Below are 21,561 nucleotides of genomic sequence, written 5' to 3'. Positions count from 1 at the left end.
TTATTTTCGGACATCTTTTGCAAACAGCGGAGGTTTTTTTATTAGTTGTTCAAACACAGTTATTCTTTTCTCACTGTTCTTTCTCAGTTTTTACTATTAAATTCAATGGACCTTTTAATTAGGCCACACCCAAAGGCCAATTAGTAACCCCAAACTAAAATAATGTACCAACACCAGTCATTCCACTAAGGGGAGGCCAGGCTGCTAAATGACGTCCGTTATTTTAGACTCAAAATGACAGACATTATTTTAAACAGAGCTGAAAAAACATTGTGTGAACATAAAAAAGTTAAAAAGTCTACTTACTGATCCTGAGGATCCCGCATACCAAGTGGCATCATAGCCTAGCCACCATTCACAGAGCATGGAGTGGTGGTCAGTAACTTAGGCAACGTCAACTATAGGGGAAGAGAAGAGAAACAAAATTGCTTACTTTTACATCTTCCGTCAATGGTTTTGAGATGAGTACAGTATATCCCTTTTAAGCATTGTATTTAAATTAATAAAGAATAATGGATAATTGAGATAGGTACAGCTTGATAGACGTGGTTCTTTCTTTTAACCTAAGTAAATATGTAATTATGTTGTCATTTTACTGGTTATACTTGGTAGTAAAACTTGAATTCATAATGTACGTGTATTTTGTTCTTGCACCATGCACAGAAAATTGACAGTATTAATTTGTCAGTTCTGTTTCCAGTTCGGGAAAATATCAGAGAATCTGACAGACATCCTGTAACATAGACAGCCACTAATATTGACCATGATCATTATTAACAACTTTCTTTTTAATGAGACGGCCGCCTTCCGGGTGATAATATTACTTAGTGGGAACATAGACATACACCGAGTAGGAATCATTATGTAATTTCATGATCTAAAAAGGTACTAATTCTTCTTGCAGATATCAAGCTTGCCTTATAGTCAATGTACTTTAATGGCTCAGAAATTGACTTACAGGGTAGATACCTACTGATTATTGGTATTACTACAGAGACCTTTTTTTTCTTTTGATGAGCTAATTTTAATAATTGCAAAATTAAGGCTATGTTCACACAAAGTAAAGAATAATCCCAAAATATGGCCATAATTTTAAGCAAATGTAAAACAATGTATGAACAGGTGAGAAAAAGGCAGTTTTTATTAAAAAAAGAAGGTAGTAAATAATGCTATTTTAACAACTATTTATTAAGTAAATGTATGCCAATATGTTGTTAAGGGGGTATAGAGGGATCTACAAATTAGTGTAACAAAAATTAAGTTAAAAAGTTCCATCCAATACTAAAAGTTTAAATTACCCCCTTTCCTATTTTATAAAGAAAAAAATCTATCTATCTATCTATCTATCTATCTATCTATCTATCTATCTATCTTTCGTCCCTTATTGTACCTAGTTCTGTTAAGTGACTAAGTACCCACATTTATTAAATTAAAGCACACAGTATCTGAGCTGGACTTTTGTGTGTACCTAGTACAAGAAGCAGGCTTCAGGTTATTTCTGGAAATGCAATAACTGACTTATAGTCATTGGCACTAAATTATAGTCTATGCCTCTCTGCTGAGCTGCTGCCACTAAAAATAGATGCAAAGCAGAAGAGAAAGTTAGAACAGTGCTGTCCTGTTCTGACTTCCTGACTTCTAAATTCTGATACAGATCAACATAATGATGTAATAATGATGTTCTGCATTACTTTTTAAGAGAAATGGTACACAACAGGTAGTGTAGCTTTATAGAAGACATCATCTTTGTATGGGTGGCCTCAGGATAGAGAGCTGAGGGTACCCATCTTGCATCCAGCAATCAAAATTAAACAGTGTTATTCCCATTTTCAGTGAGAGTGAAAATTGGGCAGATAAAAATATTTATTAGTGAACAACATTTGTGGTTGCAGGCAATTGCACTTTGTAATTGTACTAAGAATATTAAGTATAGGACCAAAGAACCTCTAGACATTCAGTAGAACAGCTAAAAACATTTGTTAAAATAACATTCAGTGCAGTATGCTACTAATGTAAAATAACACAGATAAATGGTGCATCATGTTAAATGTTCATCTACAGTTGCTACAGGTGTAAACTGAAATATTGTATCATATTAGAAATATTGTACCACTTGATGATAACATTTGTCTTGCATTGTGTACTGTGTACAAAGTGTTGTAACTTGTAACTGTTGTAACAAAATGTACTTTTAAAAAAAAAAAAATTTATTGCCAAGGCAATAGACACAATGCTTGTTTGTAACATATGTAACATTTGTAACACAATGTTTACTTTCCCATTTAGCACGATCGACAACTCAAAGGACTACTGAATCTACAGTTTCCACAACTTCATCAGTCAGTAGTTTTGGCAGTGGGTACAGTATGGACAGTGATAGTAACACCACGCAGGGGGATAACAATCTGTTTCAAGTTCCAAGAATGTAAGTTATAATGTGTTTTTCTTTCCATTTCAAGATGCATATATATGTGCACATCCACAGGTGGAACAACAATTCATTATACCCTGCTAACTCTCTGTTCGCATTTGCATTGGAGACTCTGTAGTGAGCATCCATAGCAGTTTCTATCGTAGTTGGTGGAAAAATAAAGTTGCATGTAGCCGTATGTTCTATTTGCAGACACCTTAGTGAAACCTAACTGACCCAAGTATAATTCATTGGATACCAGTGGTATCAAAACAGCCTTTAGAAACTAAAAATATTTTCCTTGATGGTATAAACAATACTTTTTTTGTTTCTTTAATTCATTCAGTAACTATTAGAAATAACAGTAAACCAAACTTATATGGTTATATAGGATTCAGTTAGGGCTTTACATAAGTATCAGCCTCCTTTGGATAAAATTTCCTAAGGCTTTGCGAGTTGGTTATCTTGGGTTCTGAAGGTATGTAGAGTGATTAAATTATTTACTAACAAATTCATAGTATATAACATAGGTCAGAAATTTGGATTCCACTAGGACATCATACTTGGTCCAATTGTAAATGAAAACATGATTTCTAGAACATATCTGAAAGTAGTCACCAATTTGGTGCAAATTTTAGTGAGAAGTGCTGTGCCCCAAAAAATTGACCTACCATAATGGAGCAAAGGAGTATTGGAGGAGGCATATGCTGTCCTTCTTTGCTCGCTCCTGCACTGTATTACCCATAGGTACTGATTTAAACTGCTTGGTTCTTTTATAGTTTAATGGTATTTTTTTATTTAAATGTAGTGACAAAAAGGTTACAGTGATTTATACAACACACGTGTATGTGAATGAATAAAATCCCGGCCGACGCGAATACACGTAGTATACGCTCTGTCCGGGATTCCATCCGGACGCAGGAGAACCTGACATGTCCATTTACACAATATAGCCTGCAGCTCTGGCCACATGCCCCATTGTGTGCAGCAGTGAATTGGGATGCGGGCGCACACAGATGCGTCCCAATTCATAAAAAAGAAATAAAGATCTTCTAGCCGGTGCCGCAGTACCAGCCGGGAGGATCTTCTCTGACACCGGCCGTCCGTTCTGTGACCCTGCCAGGTCACAGAATGGCTGGTGTCTTACGCCATGTAAACATTGCCAAATAGAGAAGACAAAGTATATCTACACAAACAGCAGGGCTACTGCTTTAGGTTACTGATTTTCAAGTGTTAAGGGTTTTTTGGGGGGTATAAAAATTGTAAATTTGGCTAAGGTGGTTTGAAAATAAAAAAGAATCTTCTATAAACAAAAGTTTGTATCGGTCAGAATCTGAGTGTCCAGTCCAGTGACAATCAGGAGAATGAGCCAGGATAAGTATGGGCTTACTGCATTCACTTCTAACTCTATGGCACGTGACCGGGACGGTCATCTCCCTGCTTATTTTACTGATTGATCAGTATTAAAACCAGGAGTGGATTGTAAACACAGAAAGGCTATGTTCACACACTGTTAAAGTTGAGTGGATGGCCATCATTTAACGGCAACTAACTAAATAATGATGGTAATTATTTGTCATTAAATGGCGGCCATCCACTCAGTTTCAACTGTGTGTGAACATAGCCTTTCTGTGTTTTCAATCCATTCCTGGTTTTGGTTGTAAAATACAGAGCAAAAATACTGTGTGTGAACATAGCCTTACTATGTAGCTTGGTTAGGTTTTGAATTTATGAAACAAATTGAATGCAATATCACAATAATGGAAGTAAAGGGTTACAAGAACTATTCAGCAATTATTTGTGTTGCTCTGCCTGCTTCATTATCAAGTCATAAAATAGGATCCCTAAACCAGTGTCAATCTACTGTTACTACCCTTAATTTCAGAGTAAATACAGCATTGGTTTGCTGCCAACTGCTTATACAACAGTATTTCTTGGGAGGAAGCAGAGAGTTATTTAATAAAGAAAGAAGAAGAAAAAAAGAAGAAGATGACTTAGGGCCCGTTCATACAGAGTAAGAACGGCGGAACATTATGTCATTATGACATGGAGGCTGGTGGCATTCCTCCGTTCTTACTCTGTGTGAATGGGCCCTTAGACTATGGCGAAAAGGTTTTTTTATTTAATAAATGAGGGATCTTAGGGGAGCTATTTGAATACATTTTTTTTAAACCTTTAGGTGCAGCCATTTTTTTAAATATGTGACTTACCAGTAGAAGCCACCAGGTTGTCAGCCTCTATTTCTAAGCTGGGTCTTAGGCCTCGTTCACTCTATGGAATCGGTGCTGAGATTCCGTGCGAAAACCTCCTGCACGGACTCAGCGCCAAATCTTGCCTTCAGTGTGTTTGAATGGGAGGGCTCACATGCCTCCGCGCCTCTCCACTCAAAGAATTGACATGTGAACGGGGCCTTAATGTTAGTCATAAAACAGCTATCCCTAACCACTTATCATTATGTCAGTATCTACAGTACAGTACAGTACAGGAATACTGGTAAGAGACAAGTATCATCAAAAATACTAGCAGCATGGCATTATTAGGCTGGAGTGGGCAAAATAAATGGCCCTTCCCACCATGGTAAAACTTGGCTGCTACTGCTTGGTTTGAATCTGGTTTTGTAAAGTACAAGTACTCTACCATAGGCAGCATGTTGCCACAATACTACACATTGTGTGCCAAAAACATTATGCTTCCGGCTGGGAAAAACTTTTGTTAGTAAGCAAGATAGCAGTGATATCTTGCTGTAGTTCTGAGAGTTTCAATTTCCAGGGAATCATCCTAGAATAAATAATCTTTAGCTTACTGTAGCTACTGTAGTTTCCATGGCACCCTACACTTATAGCGAAGGGCTTCATGAAAACTACTTAAAGGAGTACGGACATCTGGCAATTGACTTCTCATCTTCAAATTGTTAAATATCTCTGCAAGAACCAGTAAAAAATGACAAATACATATTTTGAAATCCAGAAAACAGGTCTTACATTTGTGATGTGTAATCATGGAATAGCCATTCAAGCTCTTCTATGTATAGACACACTTCCGTGCTCAGGAGTAAAAATTAATTAAATTCAGTAACCTCATTGATTAGTTTCCCTGTCCAGCCGATCCACAGGCATCAACAATAAAATATTAATCATTGTCGTTTCTGTCTCCCATTTCCATAGGCTCTCAGCCTCTCTCTTGAAAGTGGTAAAAATCTCATATTATTTAATGGTACACAGGTCAATTAGTAATGCACCACTTGGATCTGTACACTGGTTTCACTAAAAGCTAATATATGATCATTTATTTGACTTTAGAATAGATTGGTTGGTTGGTTGGTAATTATGTGCTTGTTTTAAACAGTGGTAAAATGAACCAAAATGGACAAGACCAGACTGGATTGGGCTTGAGTGAAACAGAAGGTACGTCTACAATTTCCATTCATATTGCTATCTATGATGCATTTACTAGCACTATTCTCTTCTGTGTTTCCATCAGTTAGGAGGGGAAATCCTCATTTCGACATTATAAAACCGCAGAACTTTTACTTTTTTGTTATAGCATATACTATATATTGTAAAATGAATCATATGTGATATAACACAACCTATATTCTACATTACAATACAGAATCTAGCTATTAGGAAATTGGACTAATACACAAATTAAACTTGGTAATACATTCTCTGTAATTGCATATAACACCAAGCTTTTATAAACTGTATGGGCACAATAGGCAGAATAAAGACAAAGGAGGTACTATTGAGGTTCTGTTTGTAACAGTAGGAGTCATGGATCCGCCGAACCACTGCTAGTGATGGTGAAAGTCGCACCAAGGATTGGAGTCTAAGGGGTCACTGGTTTTCACCAGAGCCAACACCAAGATGGGTTGGACTTGCTGCGGCAGGGGACCCTCAGGCCGCTACCCCTGGCTTGGCTTTCTGGCAGTGGCAGGCTATTTGCAGCTGGAAACCTGTAGGCAGGAAGGACCACAGGAGGACTCATGGCTGGAATCAGAGCAATAGTCATGAACAGAAATAATAGGCAGGATCCATTGGCAGTAAACACAGGCAGGAATCAAAGGCAAAGAATTTCTTGGAAAGCTCCCAATCTAAAATGTTGGCTTTAGGCTCCCAGGACCTCTCTTCAATACTGAAAACTTTCCAGTTGACCAAAAAGAACTATCTTCCTATAACCATCTTCATGGCCAAGATGTCCTTGACAGTGTAGATATCTGAAGAGACTGTTTGTGGAGGAGGAGAGATGGCCTTTCTTGACAAATGGTTGAGGATCACCGGTTTTAGGAGAGAGACATGGAAGGAGTTCAGGATCCGCCTGGTAGGAGGCAGATGGAGTTTGTAAGTGAATGGGTTGATGCACTTTAGCACCATAAATCGTCCAAGAAACCGTGGACCCAACTTGTAGCTGGGAATCTTCAACCTCACATACTTGGCCAATAGCCAGACTTTGTCACTAGAAGTAAAGGTTATGGCAGGTCTCCTCTTCTTGTCTGCATGGGCCTTCATCTGATTGGAAGCATGTATCAGGGATCGGCCTGTCTGTTCCTATTTCACCAGTTTGTCCACAGCTGGTACAGTATCTCGGAGGATTATGACAGAGGCAACGGGAAACAAAGATGTCATCCGTAAACAATAAAGAATGGTAATGTGCCAGTGAAGATTGAGTTCACAGCGCTGTTTGCATGTTCATCGGTTAAGCACTGGATCTACACAGGGAGATAGCTGCTAAAATTGATAGTGTAATAGGGGTTTAGTTATATCCTGTTTTTGACCCCATCAGCAAAGTAGTGCAGCTCTGGAGTATGATACAGGATGTAATTCAGGATCAGTACAGGATAAGTAATGTAATGTATGTACACAGTGACCCCACCAGCAGAATAGTGAGTGCAGCTCTGGAGTATAATACAGGATGTAACTCAGGATCGGTACAGGATAAGTAATATTTCTATCAATGAAGATAAACTCTGCACATTGATGTTTTTCTTTGTATCCTATAGTTATAGGAAAACTCTGCCCACAGAGGCAGACTTGACCAGTTGTCAAGCACAGACAAAGTGACAGAGATAATCTCCCAGGACCTGATTAACTCTTTCTACTTGCCCGTTGGTCTCAGGGTGGTAGGTCGAGGAAACATCTAGCTTCACCTGGAAATGGTAACAGAGAGCATGTCAAAACCTGAAAACAAATTGAAGTCTCCTATCGAAAACCATGTGTTTTGGCAGCCCATGCAATCAGAAGATGTGCTGGAGAAAAAGGCTGGCAAGACGAGGAGCAAGAGACAAGGGAAAAGAGGCACAAAAAGGAACATCTAATATTGCTCTGTAACCACCCAGAAGATAGTGCTGCCAGCCAAAGGTGGAAGGTCAGTGACAAAGTCCATGGCTATATGTGTCCAAGGGTGAACTGGAATTGTTAAAGGCTGAAGCAGACTGACTGGTCTCAGACGGAAGATCTTGTTTTGGCCATAGGTGGTGCAAGCCACATAGTCTTTGATGTCCTTGGATAGACTTGCCCAGTCTTATGTGCTCCAAGATGCCTGGCAATCAAGGGTCATTCACACTCTGCAGAATTGAGGCAGCTATAGGAACCAGGCGCTCAGGAGGAATGATGTGACAAAGAGCATCCTCTCGCCCCAGGACATCAGATGCCTGTAAAAGAGCATCAACGTTTATGTTCTTCTCCTCTGAAGTGGAAGTGGATGACAAAGTTGAACCTGAAGAAGAAAAATGACCACCTGGCTTCTCTGGGATTAAGACGCTGAGCTGTCTGAAGATACATGAGGTTCTTATGATCTGTTTAGATGGTCAGATGATTTGCACCTTCCAAGAGATGGCGCCATTCCTCTACAGCCAATTTGATGGCCAAAAACTCTTGACCCCCAATGTTGTAGCTCCACTTGGCAGGAGAAAAAATCTTATAGAAGAAGCCACAGGTTCTTTACTTTCTAGAGGAATCCTTCTGGGTGAGCACTGTCCTGGCGAGTATACTCATCATGTGTTGTTGAAGGGTTAACCTGCCAAAACATTCTATAAAAAAATTCTATATGTTTCTGCAAGTTTCTTGCAGAAATGATCACCTACAAGTTTAAGAGCGGAGAAGTAGTTTTTCCTATTCTTATATTCTAATAAAAAAGGGTTGTGTGGCGTTTATGATTAGTTGAACAAATCAAAATCCTTTACCAAAACATACCCTCTATGAATGGGATCTCGGTTGGCAATTTAGTGATAATGAATGGTAGTTATCCTTCTCTACTGTACATAGTGTCTTGTAGTACTCTGTAGTACTGTATGTTGTAGTACTGTACTGCTGCAATCAAAACTATATTACAATAGTACTATACTCTGGTGAAACTTGCACACATGTATGACAGGGTTACTGATAAATGTTGGTAAAAAGTTGGCGAGAGAGGCACGTTATATCATATACTGTGGCAATGTCGGGTTGTGCAACCATAGTGGAAATCTTGCTTCCGAATTATCAACCCAGTCAATTTAACCTTGACACCACATATGGTTCTTCTGTTCTTACACACCCAATCTATTCCACCCAATATCCAGCATTTAGCATGTCTCTTATTTATCCACACTAAAATAGTACTTACCAGGCACTGGAAATCATGCACAATTTCCACAGGACGAGAATATATAGAAGCAGTAAACTAATCTTGTGAGTACGAGATGGCCATAGCTTATGGTTCAAGGATGGTACAAAAGTTTACTCGTAAATGGGAACTCTGGAGCGACTCTCAATATTGCTCACAACCCTGATTTGGTGCCTTGTGTACTTGTCTCTCCTACCTAGCACCGTGGACCCAGAGCAGGTTTATTGCAGTGTGAGGAAGCTGCAACAAAATCCCTTGCCTCCTAGTCTGACCGTATAGCAAACCCTTGCAATATTTACCTGTGTTCCCCTCAACATCACTGTACTCTGCAAAAGCTCTATTTCATTGGATACCAATTATTCATGTAATTTTTCTGTTTACTTATTAGTCCATTTACTGGAATATTGTAATTTTGACAACATGTACACTATATTTGTACTTTACCAGAATGTAAAAAATTGAACCAGGTTGGCATAGAATATCATCTGTGAGAGGTCTGCAGACAGTTGTCAAATCAATCCAGTCCCTAAACACTAGATCTTCCTGTTCTACCAGTCCAGGTTACGGGCATGAAGCTGTAGCCAAGGGAGACCACACAGAATTGCTGAAGAGAAGTGAGGCAATACATAGAGGGTGATCTTCTCTGTATGCAGGGAGCTGACTTGGAAAGTTACTGGAAGATTATAACAATGACATCACTCAGAGATTCCCCAGTGACAGAGGAAATGGTCAGAGGTTTGGCAAATTGGACCACTGGTTGTTGCCACCACTGAGCCAGGGATGCCAGTAGAGCTGGAATCCAAGAGGGCAGTATACTGAAATCACTGTCCAGATGGAGATGAGACTGTGACTGGTAAGGACAAGCAGGGAGAGGATGTGATCACAGCTCTCCTACCTGGCTTAGGTGTTGAAGTTTTCTGGCTGCTGGGGATGCTGAGGGGCAGTTCAGGCGGAAGTGGTTAGGGCTGGCACAATAGAGGTACAGTTTCTGCTATGGCGAACTCTCTCCACCTGCATGGGCTCCTTGGGAGGAGACGCAGGAGTGGCCAGCTTCTGGAATGTTATTGCCAGCCAGGAAGATGGAGCAATCTGCTTTCTTGACGGACCTTCCTTCTCTCTCTAGAAGAAATGGATGCAATCTGAGAGCCAAAATGATCAGGTCACTTAAAGAGGATTGGAGGACCTGGCTGGAAAGCATGTACTTTACTTGACTGGAAAGGTCCTTCTTGAAGGTGGCAACAAGAGCCGCATTATTCCAGTTGAGTACAGCAGCCAGCGTGTGGAATTATACTTTGTAGTCACCAACAGAAAAGTTCCCCTATCACAAATTGAGAAGGGCAGGCTCTGCAGAGGACACTCCAGCTGATTCCTAGAACATGCACCGGGGGAACGCCTGAAGAGACATCATCATGTGTTTCTCAATCCAGAAACATGTGATGGTGTCTCCGCAGTATTTTTGCATATTTGATTTCCCAGGGGGCAATGTTTCTAGATTCACTGATTTTGAGAAATATGTGACTGTGTCTCTGCTGTGTTTTAATTTCTCTCCCTGAGGTCAACCATAATTCTTTTGAGTATTAGCAGTGACCGGATCATCCCGATCCCACAGTATTTGCCCAGGCCAAGGTCTTCTCCTTAAGGAGGCTGATGACAAATTGGTTGGCCATGAGATTGATGTGCATGGTACACTTAGAGACAAAATCTCTGCACAATTGCGGCCATAGGGAAGACGCTACCAGCATTGGAGATGATGGGGATGCTGGTGGTACCTGTTGAGCCAAAAGGAGCTACTGCAACATGGTGGACAACTGCTATAACTGCTGTGATTGTTGTGCCATCTGTTGATTCTGCTGGGTGAGGACACTGGAAATCTCACAGATGTCTTGCACCTTGCTGGGAACCATGGTTGGAGCCTACTGTAACAGCAGGAGTCGTTGATCCGCAGAACCCTTACTAGCGATGACAAAAGCCACACCAAGGAGTGAAGTCTCAGGGGCCACCAGTCTTCAACAGAGCCCACCGCAGACAAGGCAGACAGGAGCGCAGCATGACTAATGGCTGAAACAAGGACAGCAGTAACGGGCAAAGCTGGGACCACACACTAAGGATTAGCTGACAGAGGATCCAACAGGGAAGCCTGGTACATGCTGGGTGTATATATAGGAGTAGGCAATTCAGAGCACCCAGCACACACGTGCCCTAAGAGGCGGGAACATGTGCCGGACTAGGGAGCAGGAGACACATAAAACACCCTGTGGGTGGGAAGCATGGTGGCAAAAGGCCCCTGCACAAGGGTGTTGACATCCGCCACGAACTGATAGCTGCAGGAGCAGGTGTGGTGCCAGTCCAGAGCATGGGATGCATTATACAGTATAATCATAGTTATACTATGCATACCATTTATACCTTGAATTGCCTTATTGTACCTCTGGATGCCTGCAGTGTTATACTAAGTCATACAGAGTTTTCTTTCTATAAAAAGAAAAAAGTGGTGACACTATAGAGGTATTCTTGAATATTTTAAGCTATACATGAAGAAATTACATGCTGCAATTTTAGGTACAAATGCAACTGGTACAATTATTTTTTCTAACTCAGATAACACTGCATGTTGAGACAAAGATAATACCCCGCACTACTGGTACTGTACAGTATATTGTAACTGTTAGCATTATGTTGACAGATCATCTACACAGTCATGCCTCTGGCATGGATGTATAGAGGCATATACATGACAGGCCCAGGGAACTTCAGAAGGTCCTCGCTTGAAGTGAATACTGATGAACAGCCTTCAATCTCATTGCTGATCATTTACATGTCACAGCCCACATTTGACCTTGCAATTAATTGGGCTAGATTACCCAAGCTACTGCTATCATGGTGCAGGAGCCCGCATCAACTTATACTGACCAAGCAGCAAAGAGGCGTACGGGTAAGAACAAGGTTCATTACTGAAGGTCAATACATCACTGAAAGATTAAGATATGGGATTTCAGGGTTCAGCAGCCCTATAAAAAATAAATGGCGAAGTGTCGGCAACTCTTTATTTACTGCGGGGGATTTTGTCTCTGTTCGCAGGATCAGTGCAATCATCTTGTTATCCCCTATCCCCATCTCGTTATCCCCTATCCTATGGATGACACAACCAGGCACCAAACAGATCGCCAGGGGTGCCAGCACGATGCTGATCAGTTATTGATAAGTTATTCAGTGGATTGCTCATCAGTCTACTTTTTATGGAAAATCCATTTAATTCCTCCTAGGGGAGTTTTATATAATTTAAAAAATATATCTTTAAATTACTCTATTAGCAAAGTATTTTAGAATTAATATAAGTCAGAATCCCCAGCAATCACAATAGAATTTATGTACAAGAGGTCACAGGGATACATACACAGCCAAGATCATTTTGCTTTTCAAGGCTTCATCATGTCCTAGCTTCATCTGTGTGATCCTTAAATACTCAAAATGCAACTTTATTAACCCCTTAACGACACAGTGTGTATATGTACGCCCTGGTGTCGCTAGGGGCGTTCAGAGGGGAGGGCATGGCAACCGCGCTCTGAACCACCGCACTCTGTCGTGATCTGCACGATCGCCGCTCCTGCTAATTAGCTATTTAAAGTTGACAAAGTTGACAGCTACATTTAAAAGGCTGTTTTCCCCATGCCTGGTGGTCTATTGGGCCCCACAACGCAATCGCGGAGAAACGGTTCCCACATCTGAGGCAGCTGGGGGTCTGTGCCGTAATGGCACTGATCCCGGCTCAGCGATCTATTGTTCCTGGCTGCAGCAAGCCAGAGCAATAGATTGCCTATCTCATTGATCTATACAGTATATCAGATGAGAGATCAGAGATGTAATACTAGAAGTCCCCCAGGGGGACTTCTAGTATGTGTGCAAAAAAAAAAAAAAGATAAATACAAAATACCCCTTTCCTAATTAAAGTTTGAATAACCCCCCTTTCCCCATGTTATAAATAGAAATAAATAAACATATTTGGTATGGCTGCGTGCGTAATCGCCTGAACTATTAATTTATTTCATTCCTGATCTCTCACAGTAAACAGCGTAAGTGCAAAAACCCACCAAAGTGCAAAATTGCCCATTTTTTGTCACATCAAATCCAGAAAAATTGTAATAAAAAATGATCAAAAAATAGCATATATGTAAAAAAGGTACCGATAGAAAGTAAAGATTATGGCGCAGAAAATGACATCTCACAGAGCCCCATAGACTCAAGGATTTCAAGGAACATTTATTTTTTAAAGGCCATCATTGTAATCGTACTAACTTGAGGAACATGTATAACAAGACAGTTTTACCCTAGGGCGAACACTGTAAACACAAAAAAAAATAAATAAATAAATAAATTGCGTTTTATTTTCAATTTCATCACACATATAATTATTTTCTGGTTTTGCAGCGTATTTTATACAAAAATTCAGCCGGTCATTGCAAAGTACAATTAGTGGTGCAAAAAATAAGGGCTCATGTGGGTCTCTAGGCAAAAAAAATCCAAGCGCTATGGCCTTTTAAGCACACGGAGGAATAGTTCTGTCCTTAAGGGTTCAATCCATTATGCCTCTAGTATGGCATTAGATAAATTTCTATAGACAGCTAACATCTGACCACAGAGTTTTTTCTATTTGCTGTTTTTGCAAAAAGACAGTGTAAAGCCAGCCTAATGTGTCCCAACATTGACACCAGGGGTCGATAGACAGAGGAAACTATTGAAAAAAGAGACACCGTATATCCTACAAGCAGAATCAGTACTTTAGGCCTTAATGAGTGGGCCAAAATTAGCAATTTTATGTAAGTTCCTACATCTATCTAGCTGTCTGTCTGTCTGTCTGCCTATCTATTATGTATAACATAAAACAAGTACAAGAAGTAAAAAAAAAGCGCTATAACATTTGCATATCAATTCTCTTTTGTATTCATTTCTAGGTAAAACCCAAGTCATGGGTGAAATCAAAATTGCCCTGAAAAAAGAGATGAAGACAGATGGAGAACAGCTGATCGTGGAGATTCTACAATGCAGAAATATTACATATAAATTTAAGTCTCCAGATCACCTGCCAGGTATAGCAGAGAAACATTAGATTTACCTATCAGGTTTTTTTTTACATGGACTCCCCTTAAAATAACACTTCTTTATCTTTTTTCCCAACAACTATTTTCTATTATTTCTTCTGCAAATGTGTATCTAACAATAATGATACTTTTTCATTTTATAGCATCAACATATGTACAATACAGAGGGTAATCGTACAGACAAGCTCAGACATCACATAGTAACATACTAATTAATACGGATGGTCCGAACCTGCCGAGGTTCAGGTTCGTATGAACCCGAACGCTTGGCATCAGATTCCCGCTGTCTGGCCGCTCCGTGCAGTGGGTGGATACAGTGGGAGGACCGCCTGGAAAAACTGGGATACAGCCTATGGCTATGGCTGTATCCCAGTTTTCCAGGCGGTCCTCCCGCTGTATCCACCCTCTCCACAGAGCGGGCAGACAGCGGGAATCATTGCCGAGAGTTCGGGTTCGTACGAACCCGAACCTCAGCAGGTTCAGACCATCCCTACTACTAAACAATCCATACATTAGGAATGAGGGCCCTGCTCACAGTAGGTGACAATGTGTGCATACATCCTCTATCAGTGGGCTGCATCTGTACATTACTTTGGAGAGGGCCTTTTACCAGACACAAATATCAACTAAACAAGAAAATATTCAACCCTATGTAAATGCCCAGTGACCAAACTGTGCTGCTCTGTCAGTCTTGTGCGGCCACTATTCAATGAATAGCAGCCGCACAAAACTGACACGGTTAATTGGAATCTGCTGGGGTGAACGTCACTGACACTGGCCATTTTGGAAAACAGCCGTGTCACAGAACTGCCGGTGTTATATAGTGTGTGAACCCGGCTTAAAGATGACATTTTAACCATAAATAATTATGAGTTAGTGGGCTACACAGATGAATATCTCTTATTTCCTTTTACAAAATTGCACTTTTAGCTATTTAGTTTGAAAATTTGATTAAGTATCCACAAAATTAAGTAATCAGAATTTCGAGGCACTGAACATAGTCTTACATGTGCTTAAAGAGGTCATCCAACTTTCTAAGGTGAATAATAATATTCACACATTATGTACCCTGTCTGGGTCCTAAATTCTTTCTTTTTTTTTTTTTTTTACAGATCTCTATGTGAAGCTGTACGTCATTAATATAGCAACACAGAAGCGAATATTAAAGAAAAAGACAAGGGTTTGTAGGCATGATCGAGAACCTTCATTCAATGAAACATTTCGATTTAGTATGAGTCCTGCTGGACACTCTTTGCAAGTAAGAATTTATTTATACCTCACTTTTTTATTCCTCACCCCAAAGTTATACCCAAGGAAATCGTTATATGGGAAATTTCTCTTTCTCAGCTGCCTGTTTACTAGCAACAGTGCTCATAGGCTTCCTGGGAACCCTATGTGGGAATTAATTCTCTGTGCATTTACTTTACTATTTTAACCCCTTCCCCCATCATGACGTCCAGGGACGTCTTGAAAAGCAGTGCCATTCTGCAACATGACGTCCCTGGACGTCATGCCTTTTCTGCCTCCCCCCGCTGTCCCTATCTGAGATCGGGCAGCAGGCGGAGGCTGTCTCACACAGCCCCCTCCTGCTGCCACTGCCCAGAGGGGAGCCGTGCTGTTAACCCAATAGACGCCGCGGTCGTTGCGACCGTGGCGTCTATGGAGAGAAATGATGCCTCTGTCTATTCCTCAGCTGATCGGGCAGCAGGAGGAGGCTACGGACATTGCCTCCCCCTGCCGCCACTGCTTTCATTCTCCCCCCACCTCTCTCCCTCTCTCTCTGACCCCATGCTGCTTCTCCCCGTGTGCTCCGGCCCCCCCTCCCCCGATCCGCTTCTCGCCGTGCGCTCCAGACCCCCCCCGTTCCGCTTCTCCCCGTGCGCTCCAGCCCCCCCCCTCCCCCGATCCGCTTCTCCCCGTGCGCTCCAGCCCCCCCCCTCCCCCGATCCGCTTCTCCCCGTGCGCTCCAGCCCCCCCTCCCCCGATCCGCTTCTCCCCGTGCGCTCCGGCCCCCCCTCCCCCGATCCGCTTCTCCCCGTGTGCTCCGCCCCCCCCTCCCCCGATCCGGCATCTCCCCGTGCGCCCCCTCCTCGCTCCTGCTCAGGCACCCTCTACCATTCACTCCCCGTGCTGCGCCGCCTCGGTCCTGCTCCGGCTCCCCCCTGTTCCCCACAGCTCCCTCCCCTTGCTCACCCCTGCCCGGCTCTGGCTTCATCCTGGTGCTTAACGATCTGGTCCCTGATCGTTTGATCGTTTGATTATTCTTTATACTGTATAATGCATTACAGCATACATCATGTGCTGTAATGCATGATATGTATATATATATATCTGCAAAAGTAGAAAAAAAACACACACACAATTAATTAATTAAATACATGAATAAATTAAAATAAATAAATAAATATACACATTCACTATCCCCCCTTTATAAATGACCCCCTATAAAAAAGATACACATTTTTGGTATCACCGCATCCGTAATGACCCCCGTCTATTTTCCTGCTACATTAATTATACCACCCGATAAAAGGCATTAAAAAAATAAAGAAAAAACTAACCAAAATGAAAATTTTTTGTTAATCCCGCCCCCTAAAAAATAAAGAAAAAAGCTATCAAAACGTCACATGTACCCAAAAGGTGTACCACTACAAACGTCAGCTTATGCTGCAAAAAAAAAATCCCTCACATAACTCCATTGGCGAAAAAATACAAATATTACTGCTCTTACAATATGCAAGACACAAACAGTATTTATAGTATAAATGCCATAAACTATAACAAAAGCCATATAAAATAGATATCCCTGTAACTGTACCGACCTGACGAATAACGATAACATGTCATATATGACGTATAGTAAACTACGTACAAAAAAATGGTGAAAAACAGCTGCTAAATTGTGTTTTTTATTCGTACCACCTTATAAAAAAATTAACTAAATATTGATCAGGGTGTCACATGGCCCTCAGAATGGTACCGATGGAAACGTCAACTTGTCTTACACAAATATTTTGACACCGCAAAGCCTCTGTGACATGGTATAATGGCTAAAAAAAAAACTGAAATAAAAAAAGACCCTAAAATTCACCAGGTCTCTGTCATGTCTGCGGCCTGTGGTTGAGTCAGGTGACGCACTGCGGCCACATATGGGTGATTTCTAGAAACACAATAATAAGCTGAATAAATACTAAGTTCCGTTTCTCAGTTAGTATTTGCTGTGTAAGAGGAAAAAATGGATTAAAATTGAATATCTGCCCAAAAAAAAAAAAAAAAATTTTAAATTTACCCTCCAACTTGCTTAAATTTCTGTGAAGTACCTAAAGGGTTAATACACTTATGAAATGCTACTTTGAATACTTTGAGGGGTGTAGTTTTTACAGTGGAGGGATTTATGGGGGTAACTAACATTCAGGCCCAACAAATCCACTTCAGAACTGAACTGGTCCCTAAAAAAATCAGAATTTAAAATTTTCCTGAAAATGTGAAAAATCGTTGCAAAATTTCGAAGCCCTCTAACATCTTAACAAGTAAAAGGACATTTACCAAATGACGTCACCATAAAGTAGACATGTTGTAGATGTTGAAGTAATGATTAGTTCATGTGACATGACTATTTTTCTTAGGAGAAGAGAATTTTGAATATAAAGGATTGTAAATTTTTCAAATTTTTGCGCAAATGTTGTGTTGGTTAAGAAAAACTACTGAGTGTATCAACCAAAGTATACCACTAACATACAGAGGAATATGTCACGAAAAAACAATCTCAAAATAACCGTGATAGTTAAAAGCAGCGCAGAGTTATAACTACATAAAGAGAGACAGGTCAGATTTGAAAAATAGGCCCTGGTCATTAAGGCCAAAACAGGCTGCGGAGGCAAGGGGTTAAGTATTTGAAATAGTGTAAATGAAACTAAAATGTGCCCAGAGATATTTTGTTGTTAGCTATTACATATAGATGAAATGTAATACAAGGTTATGACAATGTGTTTTACCGATGAAATACATAAAGGGTCTAACTAACAGGAACCCCACTCATCTTAGGTATTCGCCACATTTACTGCCATTCAGCATGGGAAAAAATGTTTAAACTCTTCCAATTACATGGCTATTTTGAAATATGGAGCATTCAATACTTATCTGACAAAATTGAGGATAGATAGATAGATAGATAGATAGATAGATAGATAGATAGAATAAGAATAAAATGGATGGATCATATTAAAGGGGTAGTATGGGGAACAGAATATGGCTTATGTCTTGTACTCCCCGCTGCTTACTTCCTCTCTTTCCTTGTCTTGAAGTATACAGGACTTGTTGGTATAATCCCAATCATTGCGTGAGGGCGAAACCATGTCTATACATGATGTCCAATACCTGCACGATGTTGCCGCATTCCCTTTAATAGCCCTTTTAATCTACAGTATATATAATTAAATTTATTGGGCTATGCATGTTACTGAATATGTTTTTCACTTTTAGGTAATACTATCAGATTCAACACTATTAATTTATATTGTGTCCTTCATAGATTCTACTGGCCTCAAACGGAGGAAAATTTATGAAGAAAACACTGATTGGCGAAGCTTACATCTGGCTGGACAAAGTGGACCTTAGAAAACGGATAGTAAATTGGCACAAACTTTTAGCCAGCTCTACTCAGACACATTGATCAACAGACTTTGCTGGGGGCACATTGTCAGAATAGAGTTTAAATAGAATTGAAGACGGCCCAGGAAGCAAAATGTAGTTCAGAGTGCACCAAGATGGTTTTGTTGACATGTTGCAGTTAATTGGAGAACAAGAAGTCTGCTAAAATGCATTCCAGAGGCTAAATAAAACATGGCTTCTAGTGTCGAGAAGAATGTTAAGGATTCCAGTTTAGAATCTAGAAGTGTCTTTTCTTGATGTTTTATTTCATGGAGCAGCTTAGAAGTACCCTAAATTACGGCAATATCAGACACAACAGATCATAGCAAGATATAGTATATTAGTATCACACCTAGTTAGTGTTCTCATCTATAGCTACTATAAATTACAGTAGAATGTTTATTGGATGTGGAATATTTGCAAGTTTAAGCAGTATATTAAATTCCTATCAGTTGCAGGTAATGTTCTCACTATGCCACGTGTACAGTATCAGTACAGTAAACGTGCAGTGCCTATCTTCTCTTTGAAAATATGAGTGTATCCTTCATGAAGAAATGCATCAGTTATGACAAATCTTGGACTTGCTCGTTTGTTTGCATTGATCGCTAAAGAAAAAAATAAAACATCTTTTAAAATAAATGTTAATGTTAAAACATTGGCATTATGATACAGAACAAGGCTTTCAGTGGCATGGTGTTTTACTAATGTTATAAAGCCAGGTTGTGGACTTGTTTTTTACACCAACCTAGAAATCGGAGAGGCATTTAAAGAGCATGACTAAGATAATGTTCTTCTCTTAGAAACTCAGGTGAATGACTGAGATTATGGGTATGCTGAAAATGTATTGTTACTGATAAACTCTACAATCACTATGGACTACCATATGGTGCAGTAAGTGGTTTGTAGACAAATGCAAACTCATTGACCATTTAAATAATTATGGTTGGAAATTTGTGTTAGTATTCTACATTTTTATTTGCTAACAGGTTCCATTAGAAGCTACATGCGTGAAAAGTGTGTATTTCTTATACAAACTGTAATTCTTTTATACTGCAACTGTAAAAGACTGCAAAGCATGTGAATGGTTGCTATAGAAATGTCAAGACAGAATGATAGCACAACTAGTGATCCTTGCTAGGAAACCTGTAATCAGCACTAAATTAGCAGGGCTAACATTAGTTTGCCTTTATTCTCATAATACATTCCATTGAAAGAACTACATTATCGTTCCAATCATAACAAATGATTTTCTTTCTGTGTTTCTGGGTCATAAATTGTATATAGAATTCAAGTAGAGTCATAAAACAGTTTTCCCTTGTGCAGACATTCTTAGAATTAGTACCTCTTGAACAAACAAAATCTTACAGATGCATTCTTCATCTGTCGTATAGAGTGAGTGACAACTTTTTGGTGCAATTGACTTCTTATAAGTGCACTATATGCTTCCGATGTGTGCCAACAATGTGTTATACCAAATTCTTGAGTCATTATGGAAGTATTCTATGCAACATTGATGTCTCAATGCTTCTTCTGTAAGTGAAAATAAAAAGCGAAGAAAACTTGTAAAACAAAAACATAAAAAAATGTAAGAATCAAGTATCAGTATTTTTCGTTGCACATCTATTTCAACATGTTAATAGTGTTTATGGCTTTTTGCTTCTCCTAGAAGTATCTACATATATCTAAATTTCTGTTAAATCTAAATCATTTAATAAGATTCATTTTTTTGTATAGAGAGCCAAGATAATATTACCACTGAAATGTTTCTTTATATGCAAAGAAAGCAAACTTTACAATTCAGCTCAATCCACAGACATTAAAAAGTTTAAGTAAAAAGCACAGTGTGTGTGTGTGTTTACATGTGAATGAGATTTTTATTGTTCTTATTATAGGTTCACAAGACTGGAAATGAGGAGTTATAGATATTGAGTGTGAGTTGATAGGAGTTACTATTCCATGTCTGCAGGTTAAAGAGACAATATCCTTTCATTCATATTCTGAATAGTTGGCAGTACTTGAACCATAGCCTTTGTTAAGCACACATAATAATAAGATATTAAGATGTATGTTCAAGTAGCCAACAAGATGATAAAAAAAAAACAACATATACCTTACCTGTCACTTTACCCTCACAACCAAACGACAAAGTCTTAAATGTTGCAGACATTACTAGTGCCTGATGTTTTGTTAACATCTTAGATATGTTTAAGTTGCATAGTTTCAGGTATTTTGAAAAAAAAAAATTTCAATTTGAAAAAAAAAAGTGAAAGGGATTTTATTTTACTTTTGCCTCACATTGCAGGAAAAAATATATCCTGCTATAATAATTTCTGAATCAAAATTGGCCATAGAAAGTGAATATTATCTATATATTAGAATGACCATTCAATGCTCTGCTAGTCTAATGAATTCTGAATACAAAGGTCATAAGAAGCAAGTTCCTTTATTTTATTAAAGTGTAAATAGGTATACATTTTTGTAGATGGAGGGGATTAAAGGGTTCTAATTCCCTTAGGCATTCAGCATGTAAATGTGAGCATTCCGTTCAGTTGTAACTCTAGAAGTGTTCTGTGATGTGGTCAGATGATAAACCAGCGGTGGCTGAACGGTGTGTTTGTCGTCATCCATTGAGAATCTGTACAGAGAGCCTGATATAGAACAGATATAAAAATAAAAGTGTAAAAAAAACAGAGATATAATGGAATTACATAAATTCTGTATTGTCTAACACTAAATGTTTTCATATTGAATGTTGCATGCATTGATGGAAGTCTGCTCTTTTTTTGTGTATTTTTTTCCTAT

The 21,561-nt window shown here is 39.5% G+C and overlaps 1 protein-coding gene across 1 annotated transcript in view; it reads left to right on the top strand.

Annotated features, from left to right (window-relative positions):
• The window catches only part of PCLO (piccolo presynaptic cytomatrix protein), a 259,253-nt gene extending 240,378 nt beyond the window's left edge, over positions 1-18,875 (top strand). The window contains exons 23-28 of the mRNA XM_069957749.1: positions 1,220-1,222; positions 2,287-2,425; positions 5,756-5,814; positions 13,963-14,097; positions 15,222-15,367; positions 18,641-18,875. Coding sequence (XP_069813850.1) covers positions 1,220-1,222; positions 2,287-2,425; positions 5,756-5,814; positions 13,963-14,097; positions 15,222-15,367; positions 18,641-18,781 — 623 coding nt within the window. The 3' untranslated portion in view covers positions 18,782-18,875. The remainder of the gene's footprint in view (positions 1-1,219; positions 1,223-2,286; positions 2,426-5,755; positions 5,815-13,962; positions 14,098-15,221; positions 15,368-18,640) is intronic.
• The last annotated feature ends 2,686 nt before the right edge of the window (positions 18,876-21,561 follow it).

This window comes from Dendropsophus ebraccatus, chromosome 1 (assembly GCF_027789765.1).
Source record: "Dendropsophus ebraccatus isolate aDenEbr1 chromosome 1, aDenEbr1.pat, whole genome shotgun sequence".
NCBI lineage: Eukaryota > Metazoa > Chordata > Amphibia > Anura > Hylidae > Dendropsophus > Dendropsophus ebraccatus.
Note: the sequence above shows the minus strand (reverse complement) of the source record. Positions and strands in the feature narration are given on the sequence as shown.